This window comes from Orbicella franksi, chromosome 10 (assembly GCF_964199315.1).
Source record: "Orbicella franksi chromosome 10, jaOrbFran1.1, whole genome shotgun sequence".
In the NCBI taxonomy this organism is placed as follows: Eukaryota; Metazoa; Cnidaria; class Anthozoa; order Scleractinia; family Merulinidae; genus Orbicella; species Orbicella franksi.
The window spans coordinates 16470445-16495366 of record NC_138154.1 but is presented as its reverse complement, the minus strand read 5'-3'; the positions used below and the strand labels follow the sequence as shown (position 1 = coordinate 16495366).

The 24922-nt window shown below is 39.5% G+C and overlaps 1 protein-coding gene across 2 annotated transcripts; it reads right to left on the bottom strand.

Annotated features, from left to right (window-relative positions):
* Positions 1-269: 269 nt before the first annotated feature.
* Positions 270-19980, bottom strand: LOC145500346 (PDZ and LIM domain protein 5-like). Of its 2 annotated transcripts, XR_014051052.1 has the most exons (11): positions 19708-19967; positions 19467-19618; positions 15362-15649; positions 14213-14313; positions 13971-14078; positions 13033-13140; positions 12510-12900; positions 11261-11441; positions 4071-4307; positions 612-3587; positions 270-373 (listed from the first exon to the last, which is right to left on the bottom strand). XR_014051052.1 is itself a non-coding variant. In XM_081479857.1 (9 exons), the coding sequence occupies exons 1-9, from the start codon at positions 19807-19809 to the stop codon at positions 6309-6311; spliced, it is 2538 nt and encodes an 845-aa protein (XP_081335983.1). In that variant the 5' UTR covers positions 19810-19980; the 3' UTR covers positions 4927-6308. The 2 variants fall into 2 exon arrangements, 1 of the variants encoding a protein (XP_081335983.1); XM_081479857.1 differs by lacking the exons at positions 270-373; positions 612-3587; positions 4071-4307 and adding an exon at positions 4927-7415 and having other exon boundaries at positions 19708-19980.
* Between the last annotated feature and the right edge of the window lie 4942 nt (positions 19981-24922).

The window sequence follows — 24922 nt, the reverse complement described above, 5'->3', positions numbered from 1 at the left end:
GCCTAAGAACACAACACAATGTCCCCGGCCAGGGCTCGAACCCAGACCGCTCGATCTGGAGTCGAGCGCACTAACCACAAGGCCACCGCGCCTCCCACGCGCTGTCTTTACCGCGGTGTGAAAACCTCTGAAGTTTTTTTTGTTTCGGAGACGCTGTTTTTGTGCTTTCTATTGCATTGTTTTAAGCTTTCTGTTTTATTTGTTTTGTCTCTGGTGAGTTTTACAGGTTTTTTTCACTGGGATGAGCAGAAACACGGGAAAGCTGCAAGATGAGAGACCCTGGGAAAGAGGTTGGCGTAAGCCAAATGCAGTATGGGAAACATCGAGTTTACATCAACCCACCAAGACCTAGTTTAGACTCAAGTTTATAGACCTTAGTTTATAGACCTTAGTTTATAGACCTTAGTTTATAGACCTTAGTTTATAGACCTTAGTTTATAGACCTTAGTTTATAGACCTTAGTTTATAGACCTTAGTTTATAGACCTTAGTTTATAGACCTTAGTTTATAGACCTTAGTTTCTAGACCTTAGTTTCTAGACCTTAGTTTATAGACCTTAGTTTATAGACCTTAGTTTATAGACCTTAGTTTATAGACCTTAGTTTATAGACCTCAGTGGTCCGTAGCCTGTGATCGTTACGTTCGGTACGATCGACGAGATGGAGAAAACGGTAGTCATACCGGTCTGAACAATTATCACAAAGCAGCAAAAAGGCAAGGGTGCATGGAGATTGTGTGTGGTAGGAGGGCAACCTCCCCCCACCCCAGGTACATCTTTAACTAAGCGTTTAAATCACGGTTATATGTATAAAGTTCCCTCCCGACTAGTTCAGAATTGGCACATTCTTTATGTTCCGTCTTTTGCGAGTCAAAAATAGCTTACATCACGTAAGTGGTTACACTGAAAGTGTTGGCTCGACACGGAAGTCAAGAGTGGCCCTTCACCCAGGGTTACATGACCACACCACTCTACCTCCCTCCTACCCTCCCCTCTCCTCCTTCCCGGGCCATTTTCCCATTTATGATACAGTTAAAAGTACAAGTTTTTTTTTACCCGGGGTGCCTCAGTATGGAGGGTGACCTTCCCACGAGGGACAATTTCTCTCAATTTTCACAGGAGAGAGAATGCACAGCCAAGCTCTTTTAACCAAGCCTTCTGTTTTCAATCAATACTCAGCGTCAGCAGACCTCACTGGTCGTAGAGCAAAATCAGACCAACACTAACTTAATACCAATCAGTTATTCGACGGACGCAGTATGGACATAAAACAAACCCACATAAACCACTTTGACACAGCGTTCTTTGAACTGTAACTTTATTACAGAAATATAGACCCAAGTCTTCGTTCTTGGAGAAAAACTACTTGCCTTAATTTCGACATGCACGCATTACAAAACTATAGAATAACCTCGTCATCTTGACTACAGAAACTAATTACAGCTTACTGGAAAAACATGATCAACTAGATCATAAACCCGTCTACAGCAGTTCGGCATTTCTTCTTTCCGGCAAATTTCTTCGCTAGCCCCAGATTTAAGTTAAATTTTAAGAAATACGTCAAACAGCAATGTTTCTCGCGGGCTTATCTTATGCTTACTATTAGTTCAAAAAAGAACCCACTTAGTTGGCAGCGCGCTTTCCAACCCTTTCACTCCCACGTCAATAAGGGGATTCTGAACTTAAGAATGTGGATAAAACCATAGTGTGTGGCCATTCAAATGAAAGCTTTTGAGCGGCACCTTAGTCTGATACTTTTAATTACGCTGTACAAGGTTGCTCTTTCTTTAAGAACTGTAGATGAAATCTTGGCGTGTAACTATTCAAATAAAAGCTATTAAGTAGTACTTTCACGTGGTAACGTTTATTTTTATTCTGCACAAGGCTGTTCTAACTTTAGGTCTGTGGATAAAACCCAAATGTGTGACCATTTAAATGAAAGCTATGAAGCAGTATTTCAACGTGGTACAGTACCAGCTACTATGCTGTACAAAGTAACGTTGTTCCAACTGTAAGGTCTGTGAATGAAATACTAGTGTGTGACCATTTATGAAATGAAAAGCTACTGAGCACTTCTCTTAAGAGGACCTGTCTGTTTTGACAGCATCGCAAGATTTAACTTCGAAGTTTATCAACTTGAACGTGGCCACTGTGGGAGTGAAAGGGGAAAAGCAGTGTTTTTTGTACCTATAATTGTTTCGATGCACCTAACCAGCCTCTGACTGAGCAACATTAAGAAATTTCTTGGACACTCGCCTTCCGTTCAAAATCATATAGACTATTGGGTAAATTCTAACTACCTACATATCCTAACACCCAGAATTCATTTATATTAACTGTCATCTCTTAGGGAAAAACAACATAAATTACTAATCTAGTCAAATCAATATCTATTTGAACCGAGCCTTGTCCAATGTTTGCTTGTTACAAAGGTCACCCGACTTTATTATCTACTCGAAATTCTATTGGCTTTAGATTTCCATGACGTAACTGGTCCTTTTGAGACAACTGACTCGCTTTTGAGACAACTGCGTCAAGCAATTTTTTTTGTCGAAAATTTTTAGGAGATTTGCAGCATGATGTCAATGCAAGGTGGAATAGGTACCTGCCTATAAAAAAAAATCTCCAGGAACAACAAACGGGATTTTGTATTGCCGAACATGGCATTGAAATTTGAGCATTTTGTTTTGTAATTGTCGCAAAAAAAAAAACAAATAAAAAAGGGAAAAACAAATACTTGTAAGACATCAAAAGAAAACCCGAGCTCTGTTAACAGCCCTATACCCCCGCCAACTAACCTAAAGCTTTGATCACCAAACTAACATTAATGTTCTACCAGCTCACTTTAGAAACAGTTGCTGCAACACTGTAAATTCAAATTCTCTGACCAAGATATTTTTGAGGGAGCATCAACATGTACAAACCAAAATCTTCTTCACGTCAAGTTTCCTTCTAAAGTTTTCTAACGCCATCGAAGCACATTCCGGGGGGTGCCTTGATGTCATCTTACTGCAAGAATACGCTACGTCGCATGGCAACCCCGCTAACCAACAAATTACACAACTGCGGGCTCACTGATTTCTCAAAGAAGCCCTTCGGATGGATAATGAACGATTCACAAGGAGCAAAGAAAAATTATGAAATAATTTGACATCTGAAGATTGCAGCTTCGTTTATCGGCTGATGCTCCCTTAGTCTGATTATACCTTAACTACACTTTGTTGACTTAACTATAAAAAGATCTGATTAAACTACACTTAGTTATACAAACATTATACCATTACCTTTTTTGAGTTTGTTTTAGTTTGATAATTAAAACCTGACCTATCAAAAGTTCAATTATCACATACAGATTACAAATCGACCTGATGCCCCAATTCGTATCTGCATAATTTATTACAAGCTGTGAAAATTATCATGCAAATTAATAACGCTTATTACTCTTTAGCAGGGGTAGGGTGAGGCAGAGATAACCCCTTGCTTTCCTTTCCATTGAAGTGATTTAAGGAGCGCCGTGCAGCACACAGTAAGGCCTGCCGCCATATTGATAAAATTGATTTCCTTCTAGATGTTTGATGCAACCTGGATGCTGTAAAAAAAAGCATTTATTATTTATTGCAAACTTCATTCATTAATTCATCAAGTTTAAACAAACGAAATTATGACTGTGACGGTGTTTGGATATCTCATGTTAATTGGCATAGAATTTTACGACTGTATTTCTCCGTTTTCTCCTTAGCTTTAGTTTCGATTGCGAAGATATATCAAACACTCAGGACAGTGTTTGACCACATTTCCAAAAGTACCTCGAAGTTCGTCAAAAAAAAATCCGCTGCGCATCGTATTTTCAACTCTCTTCTCGGCATTTGAAAATGTGGTCAACCACGGTCTTTCGTGTTCGATATATTACGTGACGTTACGGCAGCCGTCATATCCGGTCCGACAATTATGGTCGACAAAAAGGTCTTGCGTTCTACTTTACAAAACAAAATTAGAAAGATTCAGCGACTTAGTTGGGTTTCAATGTGATGTGATAGGAGGACAATTGATGTAGTCGTACATGAAATCTTACCTGACATTTAAAGCAAGAAGCGTGCCAAGGTTCACCCATGGCCTCCACCCATCGTTCTCCGCCGCCGATCGGCCGCTTGCACAGACTACATTTCACACAGAACAGTTTCTTGTAATCCTCTTCGCAGTAAGGTTTTCCTCGATCAACATTGAAGCCCTCAGACCCGATGGATTTACCACAGTGACTGCAGATAAAATGCTCGGGATGGAAAGTCTTGCCAACCGCTTGAACACAAGGCTGTGAAAAGTAAGAGGTCATTAAGCGAGCGCTACTCGAACGTGACCTCGTAACAATGTAACCCAAGTCCATACTGTGTCACGTTTCCACTTCTGTACGTGAAATATAGTTAACCTAAGCGTGAATTTGTAACCGGAAAATCGATTTAGTTAGGGAGCATTTTACGAGGTTCGAAGTTAAAGCCTTAGAATACGAACGGTTCATGTTCTCTCTATGCAAAGAAGGGCATACCGTCTCAGACAGTTGGGAGACACATTGTGGTATTGCACGATAAATTAGTCCAAATGGGATCCGATCCTGCACTGTGTCATCAAGCACAATACAACACGAGAGGTCATTAGATAACAGAGGTATAATTTGCCGAACTTACATCGAATTTGGAGACTGTTGCGTGACAACGGAGTAGTGGTGCGTGACGAGTACGTATGGAAGAAGTCTTAGCTTCATCGTTTGCTTCTTTTCCACAACCAGTTTATATTTCGTGCACGTTCATGTCCAAAGATACCAAAAATGCGAGTGAGTTATACTCTCCGGAAATGTTCCGACGACTTACGAAGATTGCCGAACCGCTCCGATCAAATCAACTACAGAACTGAAGCTTGCAATGGTCACTCTGGAATTGTGAAAAGCTGAGTTTAATGAACAGCAATAATTGACTCGTTACAGAAAAGCAATGCATTATTAAACGTGCCAAAAAAATAGGATCTTTCTTTTACGAAGCCAAAAATAAATAGTATTTGCTGGGTAAATATCATCACTTTAAAAATTATATATTATTTCTTGCAGGAAAATATAAATGTTATTTACGAAAACATGCATCTTGCAGATAGCAAAAAATAAATTACTGTCGAGATTTCAGGAAAACAAGTTTAAAACATGATTGACCACTTTGAATACATCTAATTGTCATCGGCACGAAAAATGATGAAAATGTACCTTTTAACACTAATCCACATTACTAGCTTTTCAACAACTACAAAACTACTTGTGTAAGTAGGTAAAATATTCTATGCTTCATTCAAAGGAGCCTACACTTTTTCAGTCTACTAGATAATTTCTGCACTCTTCTAGAATTACCTATTTGTGTAATTTGTTAAAAAAAAAAGAACTCTCAGGACGTTAAAAATATAAAACTGATTTTAAAGTGACCTGTGCAAATGTTATACATCGATGCAGCACCTACAAAATTTAAATAATAAAAAACTCCCTAAGACTGCACTGGTCACCAGTTTTTGCCAACAGTGAAAAAACGTTATCTTTTTACTAATAATTTTATCTACTTTACTACGGGTGAAGTAAAGTAATACGAATATTTACAGCTACTTGTGAACAACTAACAATAAGCTAGGTATTTCGAAACGTTAGACTAAAGACGGCCTGTCATTTGAACACTGAACGATTGCATGGCGCAAGTCAGCAGAAAATATAAGAACCGTAAAGTCATTTAAAAGTATAAACTTGTTTTCCAAGTTCAATCGTAAAATGACTAGATTTTCACAGGAACGACTTTTGCGATGTGGATACGACATAAAGGAGCTACGTCATGGTATGCGCATGCGTTTGTAAACCGTGTTAATCTTCCGACGATCCTTGATCCTTCATGGTTTATTATTATCTCTTTGGTGTTTTTCTATCTTAGTAAAATATTGTTTTCAGGCCTCCTTCAATTTAAAGGTAACTTTCATACGTGGCCAAAATAACTCAAATGCCTTAACTGGGTCCCTGTAATCCAATTATATGTACTACAGGGAACACATGATAATGTTTGCAGCTGGCAAAAGTTTCTAATTACTTTTCTTCCATCGTTTACGGACCCCTTTTACGTGTCATCCAAAAAAGTCAAAAGACGTCCAACAACCCAATAAAAAATTATTTCCTGATCTTCAAGATCGATTTGAACAAGTTAGATCTATCTAAATGCTTAAATTTTAGTTTTCTAGACAAAAGAGACGATCCATGGCCGTAAATGTGAGACACAACACACGGGTCAAATTTATCCTTCTATTTATCGTATGGATAATAAGTGTATTTTTGTCCTTTAAGCCGTTGTTGACAGTTTGCCAAAATATACTCGGCATGCCGCGTTTCATTTCTCACTTGCTCTAAGGAATCATGCAGTTGATTAATATAAATCTTTAAAGGCAGTAGCCTTCTTTCTGCCCTTGCAAACCGATCCTTCCTGTCAGCTATATAGTCTTCCATCAGGTTCATCCGTAGGAATTTGTCTTCTACTTGCGCTGATTTATCTCTCGTCTTGCTCCTCAGCTCCTTGATTCGCTTGTGGTACATCTCCAACATCTCCTGAAGACTGCGCTTGCACATGACCAGCTCGCGCCTGCGGTCTTCCGCTTTCTGATGCGCTGATTGGACAAGCACAGCGCGGCGCGTGGCATCGTAGACGCGTTTCACGGACGCTTCCCTGGCAGCTTTCACTTCTGTCAGTTCGTACTCAATGTTCCTGATGTTTCGTAAGTCTTCGGATTTCTTTTGCTCGATCTTGTGATTCATTTGCCAGTTCTCTGACATTGCTCTGTACTTGCTATCCAGCCTTCCCTCTTGATAGCGAATACGCTCTTCGAGTTTCATAACCTTATCCTCAGCTATAAATCTCTTGCGTTCGAGTTTCGCTAACAACTTTTTCGCGTCTTGGAAGCGTTTGTTGGCTTCTGGGATTCCTTCTTTGGCTTTGCCCTGGCGTTCGGTGGCTTCACGCAGAGCCTCCTTCAAGGCCACAACTTTATCGCGTATGGATCCCATTCCGGGTTCAGAGGTCGGTACCTCCAACGATCCTAAACTTGTTACATTACTGATGCCCGAAGAGGCCGGCCAGTTGCTGTTTATATCAGAGCTGCTGCTACTTCTTCGAGGGTAACTAATTCCGTACACAGGGGTGGGGTAAGAAGAATACGAGTTATTCCGCCCCCATCTAGAGTGACTTTCTCGTGGGTCTTTTTTCAGGGTCAGCGCTTTGTTCACGCGCTGTTGATTTTTGGATTTTACAGCGGCCTCCGCAGGGTTCTTGGATTTTATGGACGCCTCCCGAATGGCCTTCAACATTGCACTTGAGGGGGGAGGTACCGGTGGCGGACACGCGTGCAGGCTCTTGGGCTGAAAATTTAGAAAAATACACACATACCATCACGTCCTTTAAGTTTGTTACCATGACTACGCAAAGATTAACGGAACTCTCACCGAAGTCTGGCCGAGCGATCCCTGAAAGAACTTGCTGAAACTTTCACGAAGAAACTTTCGGTGATGCCGTGCAGTGCGGTGCAGGTGAGGTGCAGTTATTGCAATTAATTTAGACGTGCTTTTAGTAATTACACGCCCTGCCAACCACAACCATCTCTCGTCTCGAGTTAACTGTCATCCCACTTTCAAGACACGTTTAAGATTTGGACGAAAACTTCCATATCAGGGTCTTTGAACGATTACTACTGGTGCGCGAAAATTGCAACCCCACCCCCTCCCCCCCCCCCCCCAAAAAAAAACAACAACCAAAGACATTTAACGAGTATTGAACGTTTCCACTCGAGTCTTAAGTGACCATCAGTTGGGGAGGGGGGGAATAACAATGAACTCGTCACGAATTTGGTCGGGCTGGAAGTTATAGGAATAATAATGATAGGTTTGATAGTTTTATTGCAATTAAGTGCATCAAACATTCGACTGCCATAACGTGCAGGAGCATGACATTAGTGAGACGTTAAAATGAGGCATGCCTTGATACAGATCTTAACATGCTTTCGGCTGACCGTTTATTATTATTCCTTACAGCTTGTGTCTTTTTAACATTGTGATAAGCGCATGAATGAGGCTTTTCTAGCTGTGATGATGAGTGTGGATCGAGTTGCAAGTAACTTTTGGGAAGTAAACGTTGAATTAACTGTTTTGGTTCTTCTTCTGTTGTTTACTACATTTGGGTAGAACGTTGCGCTCGGGAGGTCAGTACCAACAGCCATCTTCATGAGACAACATAGTTGCTGGAACACGCTTCGCAGTACACTAGCCACTGGCCACAAACGGTTCAGTCATGGGCTCAAGAAAAGTACTCCAGTGATTACAAAGATTGTAAGGATTCCTCCCACTTCACATCAACCTTTGCCTTGAATGACCATAGATCAATAAATCTAGTCAACTCTGTACCATTCCAGCATGCCAAATTAGGAGTAACTTTCAAGCGCAGTTGCAGGTGTCATATCTTACTCTAAGTGTAGTGCTAGTGTTGAAGCAGAAACATACAAATAAAGAACCTCGACCATGACCCCCACTGTCGCCTGACGAGACAGTTTGATGTAACATTAAAACTCTGATTCTGTTGTACTGATCAAACTTTTGAGTCCTTTGCTTGGTGCGCTTGTTTGATTGCGTACTTGTTAATTTGCTTGTTTGTTTGATATCTTACTTGCCTGCTTCTCTGTTTCTTAATTTGTTTGTTTGTTTTTGTGTTTGTCTGTTTGTTTGCCTGTCTGTTTGTTTGTTTGTTTGTTTGTTTGTTTGTTTGTTTGTTTGTTTGTTTGTTTGTTTGTTTGTTTGTTTGTTTGGGTGCTGGTTTATGCATTGACGTCTTTCGACTTCTTTCTACCAACCCTATCACTTTGGTTACGGAAAGTCTATATTACAAAATTTGTCAGCAGCTGGTTGCTACACACTTCATTGATAATTTCACAAAAGTCATCTATTTTGCCGAGTACATTCATGTATACAGCATTTTTATTCTTTGCATGTGAACATGCCCATAGCTACTCTGCACAAAAACGCAGTCTTATTAATTCCACAATACAAGACTATACTTTGGGTTAAACACAGTCTACACTAAAAAAGTACTTCACTATGATTTTCATATTGTAAAAGTTCGCGTTACAATTCCTGCAGGACAACATCCAACGATTAATTCCTGGTAGCATTACTCTCTATTACGTCGAAAAAACACTGCATGTATGTCATGTCTTAACATTATTCTGCTTAAATTCCTAAGCTACGATACTAAAATTCAAAGCACTTTGAAAACAAGAAAACTTTGCAAATATACACGTATGGTATACGTATGTGTACAATAATTATTGCAAAATTCAGAAATCATATTTCCACTTTTATTGCATTGTGTATCAGGAATGTTCCAGTCTTAAGATTTACACAGCTAAGCAAAAAAGAAATTATTTCTTCTTATATAATTTCTTCAAATGTATCTACAGTAATCATGTAATTACACATGTGATCATTCACAAGGTCACGTGGATGACGTTCCACGTGATAAATAGCCACGTCCAACGAGGCCTCGACCAATCACAGCAAAGTGTGAATATACAATTGTACCTAATAACGTAAAAGTGTACGTAGTCCATTATTTAGCGCAAAGGACTGTGAGAATGCTGGTGTTCTACTAAATATGTGAATTTTGTGCAACTTCAAGGAAACCAGTGGTGAGAATTGAAGTAAACAACATGAAGACCCCTTCATATCACAATTCGAGCACAATTTATTGACAAATAGTTCCATGAAGCTTCGGTTGACCTTTTTAGATTCTTAAAAGTGAAACTACGGCAAAAAACATCAGAGAGGTTGGAGTGCGAGGTTTAGCACAATGGAATGGAATGAAGGTCAAGAATGAAATTGAATTTATGACAAAGCGATTTTCTCATCATTTTATTGTCAGTTTGATGTCCTCTTGAGTTTACAACTGGTTTTCGTTAGGAGAGTTAAGCACTTTTGTGTATTATTGCAATACATATGCCAGATTAGACACTGACCAAAATGCAAATTCTCTAAACATGACGCACACCACTGGTTCCCCTTTTAAACAGAATGTGATTGGTGGTTGTACAAACAATGTACACAGTATTATGTGACAAATGTGTCAAGTGCTTCCAAAAATCGTCAGCTTTTCAAGGCTGTTCTTGGAAATCATTTTGTTACATTGTGCTTGATGAGCAACAACCACAAAAGTTGAAACACGGACCGGATGAAACCATTTCGGTAACAATTCTTTCAGAGAACACTTCTCGGCCAAACTCGGGGGACGGCTATGTGGGAAGGAGGTTTCAAAACATACGTGAACTCATAAAATGATCTTGAATGTAATGTCTAGGACACTTGCGCAATATTTTCCCGATCGCTGAAGTACACACAGTTTTATAGCAAGTGGCAAAGGGTTTGGATTCAAACATTCAGTAGGATAATGACTAACAATATGTATACCAAAGTGAAATCCTAAAACTGATCACAGAACTTGGCATAACTCAGCAGGTCCAACAGTATCCCTCAGACCATGATTGTTATGACAATCAAACAACACTTCTTCCAACTAATTGGACAATTGCCGACTGATTCACCTTACCAGCTACATATATGAGGGAAACTATTCATTTAAAAATTCAAAATTATATTTCCACTCAAAGGTTGGGAAAACTGAATTATAAGAATCACTCTTCTCTATATGTATATCTGTAAACTCCACCGCAAAAGTCACAAGAAACTTTAGTGCTACAAACAACATCCTCTATTTTACTTAATGTATTTCAACCTACCTGCCGACAGTGACAATGTAAAGTGACTGAAAAATGTAAAATCTTGGAGACTTTCTTCCATCTCATAAAAAGTCAAAGAATTTAGAAGTTCACACAAGAGTATCCTGTAATAAATTTGCTCTTAAATTTCCTAGTTGGTTGGGCTGCTAAAACTGTGAACTTTCTTTTAAAAGATGTTTCCAAGAAAGAAAGAGAAACATTCACTGGCACATGTTACGAATAACCTCCATGAAGAAATCTGAACCACTTTCCACTTAGTCTCATAACATTTTCCTAATAATTCTCACTCTAGTGACTCAGCTGTAAATCAAATAAACACCACAAGATATGTTTCAGTCTCATCTGCTTGTGTGGAGATCTTGTGCCCTTCGCCAACATTTTTTATTCTGCATGAACATAAAAATAACAAAACCAATATTTACTCACCCCACTTATAGGCTGCTTGCAAGTGTCGCAATGAGGAGCAAAATATTGATTGAAGTCCTTTTCACAGTAAAGCTTTCCTCCTTCTTCAATGAAGCCCTGGTTCTGAAGTGACTCCCCACATCCGTCGCAGACAAAATGGTGTGGATGCCATGCCTTGCCAATTGCACTCACAAAAGGTCCACTGAAACATGCATCATGCAAATGCTACAGTAAGTGAAGTTAAGTTATAATGTTGTTAAAAGTCTATGGGTGTGTTCCTTTGGCAGGATCTGGCTCAAGATCTGTGGTGCATCAAAGGAACTGACAAGTCCACTCTGGGCAAGAATTCATCAGTTTCCTTCATATGCCTTGATCTGAAAGATCTTTGATTATTGCTCCTCATCCAGAACACACCCTATTAAAAGGTAAGGTAAAGTCTACGTACGAGCCAAGTGACCCATAAGGTCAAAGCTTATCCCAGATTCTGTAGCATGATGCCACTAGGTGTATTAAATTTGCCACTACCCATTTATACATCTGGGTGGAGAGTGGCAATTGAGACCAACAGTTCTAGCCAAGAACACAACACAGTGTCCCTTGCCAGGGCTCGAACCAGGACTGTTTGATCTAGAGTCAATGGTGGTTGCCAAATGGTTAGTGCACAGATGTAACAGTTCAAGCCCTGGCTGTGTGTTTATGCTCACACAGGACAGGTCAGTTTGTTTTCTTGACCCATCCCCAGTTGTCCAAAGGGTGGATAATGGTCTCCACCAGATAAATCACTACCAAGTGGATAAAAGCAACAACACAAATTATGCTATACACTGGATAGTTATTCATTGGTGAATAGCACTCCTCTGAACAACTGAGCCAGATGTAGAAAATATTTATGTCAACTGGTGAATTGATGAAGAATCTGCCAAAAAATGGCAACATATTGATAGCACTAGGGATAAATAACTTGCGATGGACTAGCATCCTGTCTAGTGAGAATGGTAAAACTCCTAGTCTCTTCATGCTACAGAAAAGTGGCAGCCTGTGTCAAGCACCTCTCACACCAGGCTGAGAAGAAGCTGTAATTTCTTATTGGCAAACGTTGGTTGGAAAAGTATGGGGAGCTTTCAATCTGAAGTATATTTCTTGGACAAGTTTTCACCTTTTTCAGCTGGCAATCAACAGGATGCAACATGGTTAACATTTCAATTTGGTAACTGTGAACTTAATTTCTTTCCAAATGCATCTTCTTATCTTGTCGACCTAAATAACTTACAAGACTTCCTCTCCACAGGCATCACAGAAAGGAGTTCTTGTCTCCTCAACTGGATTTGAAGGAGGAGGCTTAGTGGGCGTCCTCTTCCACTCTGGTTGGCCTGGTGAGGAGGTGGGGGACACTGCTGCAGGAGATGCAGATGATGGCAGCTTCTGTGATGGACTACGGACTGGTTGAGGTGGTGCAACAGGTTGACTCATTTGAACCATCCCGGGGAGAGCGACAGGCTGGGGCTGCCCTGGTCGTGCCATGACTGGAGCTGGTGGAGCTACAGGCATACTGTGGGCAGGTTTTATTACAGGCGGGGTTGGTCTGTACATTTTAGGAAGCGCAGAGTTGGATGGTTTGGGACGGTCTCCTTTTGGCCGATCAAAGACACTCCCTGGTGCTTCTGATAAAGAAAGTATATATAGACCCTTTGTCAAAGTTTTAGCAGAGACACCTCACCGAACAGGATATAAGTCAGAATTAAAGATACATGTAGATGTAGCCTGAGTTAAAAATCAAGCAAAAACAGCCCAACCTCCAGCCTCAACAGCGTCTTGAAGCATCTTGAATGTTCGAGATTGTACATGCTTCTCATCATCATCATCTGGGTCATGAAAGGCTTCTGGGGGAGGGGGAGGTAGATCTGGAAAAAAACAATTGATTATGCTACAGCCATTGACAATCAACACTATTCAAGAGAGAAAAGTGTCTTGCCCGAGAACACCACCTAATGAATCCCGTAGGGCTTGAACTTGGACAGCATCATTTAAAGTCCAACACCACATACAGTACTGTACCTGTATCTGGTGTTTGACTACATACATACATATTGTACCTGCACAGTCAAGTCACTTATTAATGATATTCAAGTGAAATGAAGCAACAACACTTGTCAAAGACATTAACAGTTTCCGTTAGTCTTGACATTTCAGTCATATCTGTTCTTCTGAGTTAATGGGTCAGAGCTGTTCATTATATTAAGTTAGCATGGAGGGGAATCCCAATTTCTGAAACCCTAGAATTTTTGAACCAAACTCAATAACTTGAGCCAAAAGTCGTTTCCCTCTCCTCAGTCTAACACTGTAATTTTACCCTCATTTTCTCAAACTACCTAATTTTTGAAACCAATTTTCTTTTCCATTGGAGGTTTAACAAATCTGGATTTCACTGTAGCACATCATCAGATAAATGTAGATAAATCATCAGAGATTGTTGATTGTACCAGGAGCTGTGTGCAACATCCACACTTGTCTCCGCACAGTGGGAATTCAGGCACCCCTAATCACATGAAAAAGCTACCTGGGTTTGTTATATAAGCTGATTTTCTATACTGCACTTGAAGCAGGTACAAGAACAACATTGCACAGGAAAGCAGTCTTTGACAAGTAATTGTCTTTTTCCAGCATTACACAGCAGAGAAGACTAGAGTTGTTCCATGAACGCTCCACTAATGATAAAATGTTCTTTACATACCATCTTCTTCTTGGTGATCAAGGTGTCTCTGAAGTAACTTAAATGATTTGGACTGGACTTTTGGATCTGGAGGATGCCCCCAAGTTGGCGGTTCGTCAGCAAAGGCCACTGATTGAAAAAAATTGTGTTCAGAACTTGAACTGTCAAGGCTTTTCTCAGAATTTTTTTGGTTTCACACTTGTTTCAAGGTTGTGTTCATTGAAATTATTGTTTATCACTTGAAGGGAAATTCAAGCACTTACCATCCCCATCATCACTTATGTTCAGTTTAAAACGGTCAGCAAGATCTCTGTCATCTTGGCTGGGTCTGGGCACTCCTCTGTCCGTTTGATCATAGCCTCCCCTAGACCGCAAAGTTAAAACACAAGATTACAGAAAGGTTCACCGCTGCTGTAAATTTGCCACTCCAATGTATGAATGTTTACACCTTAAGGTTCAACAATGGTTTTCTCAATGCATAGCAGCATGACCGTTTTGATTTACTGATAAGTTTGGACAACCAACAGAACAGAAACCAAACCATTACCAATACAAGACATCAATAACAAATAACATACCCAAGAAATTCGACACCACCGATACAGGAGCTCTATCTCCCTGGACAATATTAGCATAACCGAAGTTTTACCTCTAATATGTATTACAGTAGTGATTACAGTATTTGGCCATTGATACAGTAATCGACAGTGTTCATCAAATCCTGGTGTACAGGAAAGTAGATAAGAAAACACTAAGGCTATGTTCACACTTGGTACCTGAGCACTGTGCCAGAGTACGATTCTCACAGGGCACTAATGTGAATACACCTTTTTATCAAGTACTCACACCAGAATTCAGGCACAGCCCATATCCCCTTGTCCTCAGGCACTTAATAGTACTTCATTATTTGGAGTAGCAGAACACACCATTTTTTCTTGGTGCCTAGGCACCAGCGCTCAGGCAGCTGCCTCATTTCCAAGCCCAGCTGGCTTTTCTTGCCTCCAAAGTTAGCCCAAGTCTTTGTTTTCAAGTGAAATTGGAGCCAGATTTAAGACTGTTCTCTTTTACCCAATGACATTACCCAGTAGTCGGCCCTTACCTAAAACCCTGAGTGTATTCTCTTTCCCATGTTTTTTGCCTCTAATCAAAAATGTGAAAATATACATTTCTGCAAGCAATCAGTTTCCTAAGTTGCCAAGAAAACTGCAAGTGACATAATTTTTCTGTGACGTAACCCTCAGCAATATTACGTAGTGCAACAAAAGCCCAATAACCCATATTTGCTATCAGCTATCTATAATTACAGCTGTCAAGAAAAATATGCTATGGTAGCAGCCCATTTTTAATTTGATGAAGTATCAGTCTGCAGCAGATTTTTAAAAAAACATTATGGACAAATAGTATTTCCTCACCTGGACTGTGAAACTGAGGGGGGAGCTGGTGGTGGGGGGACTGGCTGGGCTGTCACACCCACAGGTCCAGTTCTTGAAGTAGGAGCACGCTGTGCCTGAACAGGTGGTGGTTGCCATGAGCTTCCACCACCTGCTGGAGATGTGCGGCCAGTTGTGGCAGCTTGAGGCTGTGAGAGCTGAGATGGTGAAGACGATGCCCCAAAAGGCTTTGCCATTGCATTGAATTTGTGATCAACCTTTGCTGAGTGGACTACATCTGTTACTTCAATTGTTTTGGGACCTGATTTCCTATAAATAGAACAAAATTGTTTTTTTTACAAATGAATATATGAAAGATCACATATTTGAACTGGGGAGAAAGAAATATGGAGACATGATTGATCATCGCAGTTTTGCACATAACTAAGGCAGTTACAAAATGAAGGCCCGAAAAAAAAATTCAGGCTGTAATGGGAATCAAATTCATCACCTCTGAGATACTGGTGTTTGTATTGCTTAGAACTGGAGATGTGTGTGAAAAAAATTGTCTCTTAATGGCAATGGTTTTAGATTCAGATGTCCAGGAATTAAGTGCTAGGTAAAAATGTTCGGTGTGTAGCCAGGCATGTTAAAAATTGGTAAAAAAGGAAAGGAATTAAATGGTTGTCACTGGCTAAAAATATGTGGTTATCGGACATTTCGGCCACTACTGTTGCCTTCTTCAGCAAAAGATGGAAAATGCAAATGTTAAACGGCGTCCTGCTAGAATATGTAATAGATGTGTGATAAAACTAAATGAGCAATAGTCTCTAGAGTATTCTTAATGAGCCTAAAAATTCTTAATTAATGCCATTGTACACGTTCGGTAGCACTATGTGTTCGTTTATAGCGTTCCTGTCTCGCACGGAATGCCAAGCTTCAAGAATTAGTCTTTGTTTCCATACTGATGATCTGTCGACAATTTCAACGTTCTCCAAATCTATTTTAAGTGCTAGGTAGTTTTGTTGTGTTGTATCTTAAACGATATTCAGTGCACAAAGATACACAGTGACACCTTGATTTAATAACAAATCCCTTTACAACAGAGACCTTGGTAAAACAAAGAATAATCTGTACCACAGCCAAAGTTATCAACAGTAAACTGCAACAAAAGAGGTGGTGGTGAATGGTAAATGCAAGAAGGCAAGACTGGTGTGTTTCTTTGCGAGCCCGAAACATTTTAGCCTTTTAAAATTGCAAGACCGAGACTTCAAAGTACTTTAAATGTGACCACGAGACGTTCAGACTCTAACATGTTCAGTCATCATATACAAAACCAAACAGAAAAATCGAGACTGAGACAGCTTTGTGCAAAAATCAAGACTGTGAGACACACATAACAACTAGGAAACAAGACTAAGAGATGTGTGAAATTTGAAGAAAATTTTCCAAGACCCATGGTTTTTGAAGGACCATTCACCACCCCCAACAAAGATAATCCTGATGGAATGAACCCATGTATTCCAATCCAACCTGGGAGAGACAAACCTCTCTTAGCCTGGATAAGCAGCAGTGCATGTAACTTAGTATTTTGTACACTGTTTAACTTTTGAGTTTACATGTAGTAGTTAGTGATGACCAAAGGAGGCAGCTAAATGAGATTTTGGGACAATAGTTTGTATATATTTAGGCACAGTCGGGTATTGCACAGTGCCTAAGCAATGTTTTTCAGCTTAAAAGTAAATTTGAGCAGCAATATACAATGAAATGTCTGAAGAAAATAATAATGTTCTACTCCACTTGTAACAAAGTGGAGTAAAACAAGAAGATCTGTTAGATCTTATAACCGCGCGTTTAAAATTTAACTGTTTTCTTAGTACTACAGTCGCAACGCAGTACATATTCCAAAGCAATCTTTGATGATTCATTGATTACTGTAGACATCACAGCACTTGATCAACACAAACTCTATTATCGCACCATCAGTCGTAGCCGTTGTGACATCTCCGATGACGTAATAGTCTTAATCTGGAACTTTCTTCGGGATATGTATGGTCATGAAGATACGAACACTGTTACAAACCGCTTTCTTTCTTTAAAGTCACGATTAAATTTAATTGTTTTTTCCCTTGAGTTAAGGGTTAGCAAAGAAGTCACACGAGTCACATAATTCAAGAATTGCGTTATCTACGGCTATCTTTAGTACGGTGGTTATTTCCCTACCAATGACGTAATCTTTGCACGTTCTGACACGTTCTTTGCTTGGCTTGCAAATATTTAATTTTCCTTCCGATCTGTGAACTGGATGTGATGAAACAGTCAAAGGATTTACTTCATTTGCGTAAAACCACAAGAAATACTCACAAAATTACAAATAAATTAATGACCGTCGCTTCTGCCGAAATAAACTTGCAAAGTAAACACGATCTTATTTGTCACGTAGCGAAAGTGAAAGCTGCAACGTCAGCGCATTCCATGGCTGACGTAATACCTTTTTTCACCGTATTTATTACTCCCTTTAAATCCAACGCTTTGATAAAAAAAAAAAAGAAAATATATTTTACCCACAAAAAAGAAAACAATATCCGTAAAATTGTCCGTGTATTTATGTTTTAACAGCTTCTGGCGGAAAAACATCACACGTTCCGTGACTCAAAGTTTGGCCGAGCGGAGGTCTGCGTCTGGTCACCGACAAAAAAAAAATAAATAAACCACGGGTAAACCTAGAACCGCGCTCGGCCCATGGCCGCGCGGTTAATAAGGAGTTTGACAAGGACTACATGTTACTATTGAGAAGACTTGCTTTAAGTCTGACAATTTGACAGCCAAAATTTAAATCCTTAGCAAGCAGATGGTTTAATTAAGTGGCTCGACTCCAACAATTGAACAACCCCTTTTAACGAAACAACTACAGAGCCGAGTTATAAACAAAGGGATGTTTATCACTGAAAAACTTTACACAAATAACAAGCCTAACTTCTTACAGAAGCAAAATAAATTAAATGTTACATTATCGCTTCATGTTTCTCCAATAAACAAGAGTATTTTTAGAACGCATTTCTCTTCATTGTACAACTCTTCCAAAAATATCGCATTCTTTTGGCACAAGAATACCAAACAAGGAATTGACATGTTCTAGAATCAATCATAGTCAAAGATATATTCATGAAGCGCAATTTTCATCTTTTGATGAGCGGATAAGTTATAAATCATCCGCTGACACTTTTCGAACTTGTTTCTTAAATCGTAATAAATCGTGAAAGAAACAATAATTACTGGTTAGAAGACTCAATGACCCTTTAAATAAAACACACTCTTCAGGAACCGAAATTAATCGGATCGATCAGAAACAACATCTTTGCAATTCAAAACCAAATGAAATTTACATCAACTTCTAAACACGAATAAATTACTACAGCTCGCTTGTTTCTGACCTAGCACTCAATCACGAGGAACGTAAATTCTGCCTTTAAGAAGACAAATGTCATTTAGAAATTATTTTACTTCCCGCAACTAAAAGAGCTTCATAGTTTTCACTTTCCACAACGTTCCGCTCGAGTAGTCTCCAGCGTTACAATGGAGAAAGAAACCTATGAAAACAATAACTTCGACCCGTTTTACAACTTGCCCCGAGAGAAAGATGTGCAGAACGAACAAAGCTCTTAGATTTGCAAACATTTGTCAGAATTCTGAGTCAACATTCAAGCTTAGCTACGCTGCATCTCAAGTAAGCCGCATTATGATCGAATTACATCAACACCCAAAACTTCTCGCTGATTTTATATGCCGAACAATTCCTTTCCGAACGTAACCACTGTGGAGGAATGGAACCATTTATGGGCATCTAAAGCGAAATAAAATTCCGCTCAAAGGAAATCGTTTTCCCCTCGTCAAGGACGTGCAAATATAGAAGTATAATTATCCCCTGGTGCGACAGATCGATCTGGGTGAAACACGTACGATACGAAAATGCTGAAGTCGACTGTCCATTTCACCGTAATCGTTGAATACACGGCACGTCGATGAGAGGTTAAGAATGCAATATTTTCAAAGAGAGAGCGGAGAAAAGCAGAAATGTCAGACAAATGCAAAGTGACACTATTTATTTTGTTGCAAATGTAGTTATTTCTCTCGTTAGCTTACTTACCTTTGAAGAAGTAGGTCGAGATTTTGCCCTGCCCTTCTAACGGCATCTTGAGCATCGAAGTGAGTCATGTTATCCGATGAAAACCCGTTCACTTCTAAGACATAATCCCCTGATGCTATTCCACTAACACCAGCTTTGGAGCCTGGTGTTACCTGAATGGAAAGAGAGCATGGAAAACTCGATCAGAAAACTCGAACACAACCATAGAAATCAACAGCAGGCACTCTTGTCGAGGCTCTACCTTTGATATGGCCAATGGACTACCGAAATCTTTGCCACCTTGTAGTCGAAAACCCCACGGACCACCTCCTCTGAGCGCAGCCGTGTACGTGGTGCCGGCCATTTCTCAATACTCAAGAACAGGCTCGAAATATTGTTTCTACAAAACACTTCTCCGGATTACAGGAAAAACATCACAGCCATCCACACAGCTCACACAACCGAGCGGCGGGTGGAGCGACATTCCGATTGGTCCATGAACAATGGATTGATAGTAATAGAACTTGATTGGTTTTGGCCACACCCACGGAACTTTTTGGAGAGAGGACGATCCAAAAATATTTTACCCAAAAAAGTTTAACTTGTTTTCGTTGTAAAAACATAAAAAAAAATTATCTTATCAAGAACACGAAATATTTGAGGAGAGCACTTTCTTAAAAAGGCATTTTTGTATTACGAACTAACTTGTAAACAAAGCGACCTAACGTCACGCATAAAAATTCTTGTCGTGTTTTTTCCGGAATGATTGAAATCCAAAGAAGGAAATGAGGCGATGGACAAGGATGGTTTACGTCACACTGAGGATAAATTCGTAATATCTTGCTAAGCGGTTAGAATACTCCAGTCTGTAAAAAGAGAACGCAGGGACTCAAGGATCTTTCTCTGGCCATACAGGAAATATAAAATTAAATCCCGTTTGCAGAAAATGAAATTTCTGACGATTGAGGGATGAATTAATTATAATTTATTATTCTGACGACATGATGGAGCGCCCCGCGGGGTGTAATGGCACATTTGAGGAATTTAGGGTTTTGGCGGGAGTTTTAGGTCATTCCAGGTCGGTCAGTCTTCATGTTCGTCTGAATCAGATGAGTACAGATGACTGACTGACTGAATGAATGAATGAATGAATGAATGAATGAATGAATGAATGAATGAATGAATGAATGAATGAATGAATCAATGAATCAATGAATGAATGACGGACTGACGCATCCTCAATTAACCATTCCAAGAGACTATAACAGTCTCTTGACTAATCACATTGAAAATCTCGTGTTAGTGAAGTCAGAATTTAATATTCCCAACAAACTATTTCCGAGTTGCTTTTTTCTCTCTCTTTCAAAACGTATTCTAGTGCACAGCCTTTCATATGGAAATGAGTTTGATTTGCAAGACAATGAACGTGCAAGAAAAAACTCATCTCCATCTGAAAGGTTGTGCACCAAGACTTGTTTTGAAACAGAGGTAAAAGCAACTCAGAAATGGCCAATAGGCCACTTTCGACATAATAAAATTCAGCTTGATAGTGAGGACTAGAGGACAAAAATAAAAGAAACGAATAAACATGGTCATTCAATTTCTTTTGTTTGTGTCCTGTAAGCCTCACTGCCATGCGGAATTTTAATATATCGAAAGTCGTCTATTCACGGTAACTATGAATAATGTTTGTATTCGGTGGGAAACGAGCCACGACTGGAGGCTTGGAAAGAGGAACGTGTATAACACGGTTGCTGTTTTTGAGTCGTTGTTGATTTTCTTTTGGCTGTGAGTTACGCATAGCAGATTTACATTATATTTGTTGATCAAGAAATCGTTTTAAGATCTCTTCCTTCAAATCAAGGTAAATTAATTTCCTGGCCAGCTACTCCATTCGATGTACTTTGCATGCCATACTGATAGATTACAGAGATTGCTACAAAAGTGAGATACATTATTTTTACTTTGTTTCCGGCTTTCAATGGCAACCGATTATTTATGGACTGCTGCTTCCGGCAGTTTAGAGAACAAGATGACATTCGATGAAAAGAAAAATAAATGGGAAATTATAACACCAAAAGTTCGGTGATTGCCATCCAAAGCGCCTTTTTCCATTCATGCAAAGAAAATGTGACGTCTACTCAAACCTGTTTCTAGCCAGCCATTTAGCCATTAGGCGAACCATTTCATGTGTTGAACTCAAAGTTTTTCAGCCAGGCTACTGTGTATGTATATGGTGAATATGGGTTGTTTGTTTTAACATATACAGCGCAAGAAGAGCGTTTAGAACTCAGAAGAAACGCTTTGACAAAGAGATCCTAACCGTTGAGTTACATGTCACAACTGACTATGGACGCATAAATTACGACATACTTACACATGTTCTTGTTCATTCATGCTCATTCTTATACGTGCATTCTTATACATTCTTATACATAAATAAGCACATTATCACTCCCTCCCTTCTATTAAAAAAGGGTCCTAAACTATAACGGACCGTGTTGTAACACACTATCACACCCTCTCTTTTATAAAACGGTCCTTAAACTGCAATAGTTCATGCCTTAGGCACTTAGACTAAAACAAAGTCCACAAAATGTTTGGGGACTCTGCAGACACGATGAGACCTTCTTGGCTCACATCATTAGCACATTACCACATTATTCACCAATTTTCTTCTGAGACAAGGCGAGAAATTCCAAGCGTGAGAATGACTGATTGACCGACCGACCGACCGACCGACCAACTGACTTAAAGAGGATTACTACAGCCGAAACTTACGGAACTAATGAAACTGACGTAGTTTATGAAGTGTGTTATGAAACCTCTGTATTTGACAGAAGGCCACAAACTGAAAGTCCACGTCAATATAACCTCTGCACATAAATCTTGAAGTGGTTTTTTTTTACCTTTTTAGCAATTATTGAGGTAGTTTTAACAATTGCAAAATGATCACTTAGTTCAATAGATGAGATTGATGGGAGTATCTCCATCGAAACCTTAACAGGTTTTTAACAAGTAACTCCAAGTACATTGATTTGTCTCAATGAACTGACAATTAATGAGGTATCAGTAGAGCAGCAGGTGAAGCGGTGCGTCCAGAGAAGCAAACTAAAGATAAATCATAATCCCAAAAAACGAGAGACTGACCACGTGGCCATTTATTAAAATGTTAAAGCAAGCAACCGGAACGATGATCCTGCTGGTTTATAAAAGCAATTCCCAATGTAAAATTCTCATTGTACCTGAAGAAGGCTGGTTTGGCCAGCCGAAATATAGTACACCTTCAAAAAAATCACCCCACGTTGTGTCGGTTTCTTCTTTCATATTTTCCATTTATTGAGCCTGCTGATAGGTCGAGATGAACTCGTGAGCAAGTCGCAAGATGGACGAATTCATCACAATGACAAGAACCTTTTGTTAAATAAGGGCGCGTTCCTTTGGGGTGATCTGTGTCAGGATCAGTGTTCCATGATCACTCAGATCATCGTGTATCAAAGAAGCAGATAAACCCGTGACCAGAGTAGATTCATCTGTTCCTTTGATGCACCATGATCTGAGTAATCTTGGATCACTAATCCAACGCACCTTATCTAGTTTAGCTTCTTGTAGTTATTTTTAGGTGCCCTTTTACTTTTGGTTCTCGTTAAACATATTATATATAAATACTTTTTTCGATGAGATACAAATAAATTGTAGTTATTGTTGTTGGTTCCTTAGGAATACTTTACTACGGTGTCTCCCTTGACCCAAAGAAAAGAAAGACATTTCTTCTTTGGTGGTAAGCTGAAGAATTCAGGCGTCTACGCAACTGCAATTGAATTGGACATTATAAAATGCTTTTATTGTTGGTCTGGCCTATTCGTCCACTGTAGTTTCGCACATTGTATTACACTTAACAGCTCTGTATACTGTAAAACTGGCAACAACAAAACAATTAACTGGAATTGGTAGTACGTGAAAACAGACAATTAAAAAATAAATATGAAAATTTGATTATACAAATAAGTACTTGTTGACAACGCCTACAGCCTTCACAAGCAAATATCTTACGCATTTTCACTTCTTAACTTTTCCAAAAAAAATAGCTGTTTTAGCGTGAATAACCTACAATTAATAGGTTAGTTAACTTCCTCTGTGGTGCTTTCCAGGACTAAACAAACTTTAAAAAAAAACAAAAAACGTTTACAATTTATTATGAAAATTGTTACAGAACCGCATGGTTTTGAGATCAGTTATGATGAGTTCTACACGAAGACAGGTCTATAATAAAACGTTCTCCGGTGGATATATATTAGTTCTAAAAAGGAGACTATTAAGTTGCTGGGAGTTTCTAATCAGTGAGTACCCGCTTACGCTAGGCAAGGTAAGCTAAAGTCTGCGACAGGCCAGTGGGCGGCTTGCAGTCGGAAAGTATCCTCGTTTCAGTAGCATGAAGCGATTAGAAGTACTTCTACTCCCTCCCCCCGGCCGATGGCATCCCAGTCCACCTTGGGGTTAGGGTCCCCCCCCCCCCCCACACACACACACACGCACAGCACTAAGGTAAGAACCTTTATTTAAGTATCAAATTAGCCCTAGTGGACTATTTGGGAACATTAAACAACAATGAGCCGACAGGACTAAAATCCTAAAAATGAATCTTTACAATACTAAAATAGTTAAAATTACAACACAAAAATAATTAGAATTATTTACAACGTAATCTATTCACTGCAAAGTTTACAGCAATTGCTGTCATTGGTGTTTGATAAGTTAAGTTTTCTAATTTTGATTCTAAACCTAGTTAGAGTATAGAGGCATCTTTTATATCTTTACTTTCCTTTCAATTCGCCGGTGTCCATTTATACATCTGGGTGGAGAGAGACACTGTGAGGGTAAAGTAAGAACACAACGCAGTCCGCGGCCAGGGCTCGAACCCAGACCGCTCGATCCGGAGTCCGGCACACTATCCATTAAGCCATCGCACCTCAAGCGAACTAGCTTACGCTAGCGCCCTTAATAAACTTGTTGGACAGATATTCCTGGGCACGTTCAGTTACATATTTAGATGCCACGGTGGCTACGTTCTGTATAGCCTCTAGTTTGTCTATATTGACCTGGAAGACTTTGTGAAAGGGTAAAAAGTTTGCCAGAAAGCCTAAAATTCCCTTCCACTTTGTGGGCACCGGTAACGTTTGATAGGCCTTTCCTGAATATTCCTTGTTTTCCTTGTGAAAAGCTGTTAGCTTTGATTCATCCATTCTCAGACGACGTCCCAGTGGTTTCCAGGCCTTTGCAATCTTCTACGAGTTTCTCTAATTATAATTCTTCTTCACAAGGTGTACCTCAATTTCTTTTTTTTTTTTTTCTCTTTTTTTTTTTTTTTTTTTTTTGGTTTGGTTTGTTTTGTTCTTGTCTTCTGTTTTCCCTTTCTCTATTATTCATTTCTTTAGAGGTTTTAATAGACTTCGTACGCCTTAGAAAAATTTTCCACC

Excerpts from the sequence above, each read along its gene's own strand:
- LOC145500346 (XM_081479857.1), bottom strand. The coding sequence starts at position 19,809 with ATGGCCGGCACCACGTACACGGCTGCGCTCAGAGGAGGTGGTCCGTGG. Across the intron at positions 19,619-19,707 it reads GTCCATTGGCCATATCAAAG|GTAACACCAGGCTCCAAAGC; the intron begins GTAGAGCCTCGA and ends CTTTCCATTCAG. Across the intron at positions 11,442-12,509 it reads GCCTGTGGAGAGGAAGTCTT|TGGACCTTTTGTGAGTGCAA; the intron begins GTAAGTTATTTA and ends TGCATGTTTCAG.